A 2,035-nucleotide genomic window follows, 5' to 3' on the forward strand; every position below is an offset into this window, starting at 1 on the left:
AAAAGAAATCAGCAATCAGAGCCAATGGACATTTATAGTCAGTGTTCAGTTTTTTGGAGTAGCTTCATTATCATCTTTTTGCCTCCTCATCAGCTTCACAATTAAGTAGCAAAAAGCTCCAATAGCTGATACAGCACCAACACCAGCAAATACCTATCATTGTATAATGCTTTTAATATGTAGAAATGTTAATATAATGACTTACAGCAGCTGTAATGAAATCTGCACCATTTGGTGCAAAAGGTCCAACATCAGAGATATATTGTGGTCCAGTGCAGTCAATGTTAAAGGCTGAATTTGAAGTACCACCTGAGCTTGTTATGTTCCTGTATGTAGCACAGGTCTTTCCCCAACCAGCTGAAACCACAATCATGGTAATGAATAGGAACAAAATAGAACCAACAAAGAATCCAGCTTGAATAATGTTAGCAATCAACCTAAAGTTGAATCAATCAATAATCTTCATACCACTGAAGCACTTACCTTTTGACATATATTTGAAATGAAACACTGATTAGCTCAATGGCAGTTAGCAGAGCCAGACATATTGTAGCAATGGTAGCACTTGCTATACTTAGCTGACAAGTGGGTACATTATAATTTACCAGACTTGAGTTCATAGCTTGAGCATAAGAAACGAAGAAAAAGCATCTTACCCCATTATCAGTGTTAGCCTGAAGGAGACCAAGAGAAATACCAGCAGCTCCCAATGACAATAGAAGTACTGCAAGAGGAACTACTGAGAGGATCTGCTTGATTATTTCAGGCATCTTCATTGAAGTTAGTACGGTTGTTGAAGTTTTTTTTTATATACACAAAGATCATCACGGAGCCCTACCCTTTGTTTACTATATGAATACAGTTTCAGTGTTTATGCTTGTAGTCATTAGGGGACTGTCATTGCTACTATAATTCTATATTAGTTGTAATGTTGTGCTAATTATAGTGGAAGCGTTATGGACTTGCACTGTAATTGTATGTCTTAATAGCAAGCCAAACAACATTATTGTAAAATTGTTTATCCTCTTGTACAATATATTTATGAGTTTATGCTGCAACATTCATAGCTTACAGACTTATAAAAAACAGTCTTGCAATAGCTTTCCCTGCTAGTTGCATCAACATTATATATAAGCTTTTAATTATTCTATAGAAGTTTAGGCATGCAGCCCTATCACTCAGCCATTAGCCTATAATGGTGGGATTCTCATAAAGATAGTGAAACTGCCATAATTGCATTCTAGCCTTACTGCATCAATTAGAGGAGACCAGATTTATGGCTCCCGATTGGTAGTGTCTGAGCTTGTTAAAAAGCAAGCAAACATGACCATAAATAAATTGTAATACTGCATGGGTAGCTAGTGTATTGCAATGGCATTCATGATGTATATAATGTGGCAAAAAGTCAAACTTCTCCATTGTATTATTTGTGAGGGGAACTACCTTGTCTGAACGACTATTTTGACCCATGCACTGTACTTTGTACTGGAAAGTACCTTTTTGTTGCTGTCATTGCATGTTATTGTAGCTTAACCAGATAATTCCTCAACCTACTGTCATTTTTGTGCCAGCCATCCACTCAAATACATGTAACTGTCACTGGGGCTACTGAGACTAATTGTAGTATAGCATTGCAATAATTGCCTGCTAGGTAAGTAGAACTCAATGTAGTTTTATAACTAAAAGCTAACTAAAGGTAAAACCCTTAAAAATAATTATGATATTTCATGGTTTTCTAAAAAAATGGCCCCAAAATCGCACCCGATTTTTGATGCATATTATTAATTAAGCTATGTAGGAATTCGGAGTCTATTTTGATTTTAAGCTATGGTCATCATAAAAATAGGGTAATACCTGAAAATGTACCCTGAATTACAGCCCTGGCTTCTTTTTGAAAAATGGTTCTAAAATCACCCCTAATTTTTATTACATTAATGTTCTTATGCTATGTAGAAAGTTTGAGCCGATTCCAGCTTTAATTTTTGAGTTATCGCCATTTTAAAAAATATGCAAAATATGAAAAATACCCTGTGCT

The 2,035-nt window shown here is 35.4% G+C and overlaps 1 protein-coding gene across 1 annotated transcript; it reads right to left on the reverse strand.

The window, feature by feature from the left end:
• Positions 1 to 6: 6 nt before the first annotated feature.
• On the reverse strand, positions 7 to 785 carry LOC109584770 (uncharacterized). Its single transcript, XM_020000619.1, has 3 exons — positions 484 to 785; positions 206 to 437; positions 7 to 153 (listed from the first exon to the last, which is right to left on the reverse strand). The coding sequence occupies exons 1-3, from the start codon at positions 774 to 776 to the stop codon at positions 46 to 48; spliced, it is 633 nt and encodes a 210-aa protein (XP_019856178.1). The 5' UTR covers positions 777 to 785; the 3' UTR covers positions 7 to 45.
• Between the last annotated feature and the right edge of the window lie 1,250 nt (positions 786 to 2,035).

The sequence above is a fragment of the Amphimedon queenslandica genome, unplaced genomic scaffold, assembly GCF_000090795.2.
Source record: "Amphimedon queenslandica unplaced genomic scaffold, v1.1 AMPQUscaffold_13168, whole genome shotgun sequence".
NCBI lineage: Eukaryota > Metazoa > Porifera > Demospongiae > Haplosclerida > Niphatidae > Amphimedon > Amphimedon queenslandica.

Excerpts from the sequence above, each read along its gene's own strand:
- LOC109584770 (XM_020000619.1), bottom strand. The coding sequence starts at position 776 with ATGAAGATGCCTGAAATAATCAAGCAGATCCTCTCAGTAGTTCCTCTT. Across the intron at positions 438-483 it reads TTTCAAATATATGTCAAAAG|GTTGATTGCTAACATTATTC; the intron begins GTAAGTGCTTCA and ends ATTCAACTTTAG. Across the intron at positions 154-205 it reads CAGATTTCATTACAGCTGCT|GTATTTGCTGGTGTTGGTGC; the intron begins GTAAGTCATTAT and ends ATACAATGATAG.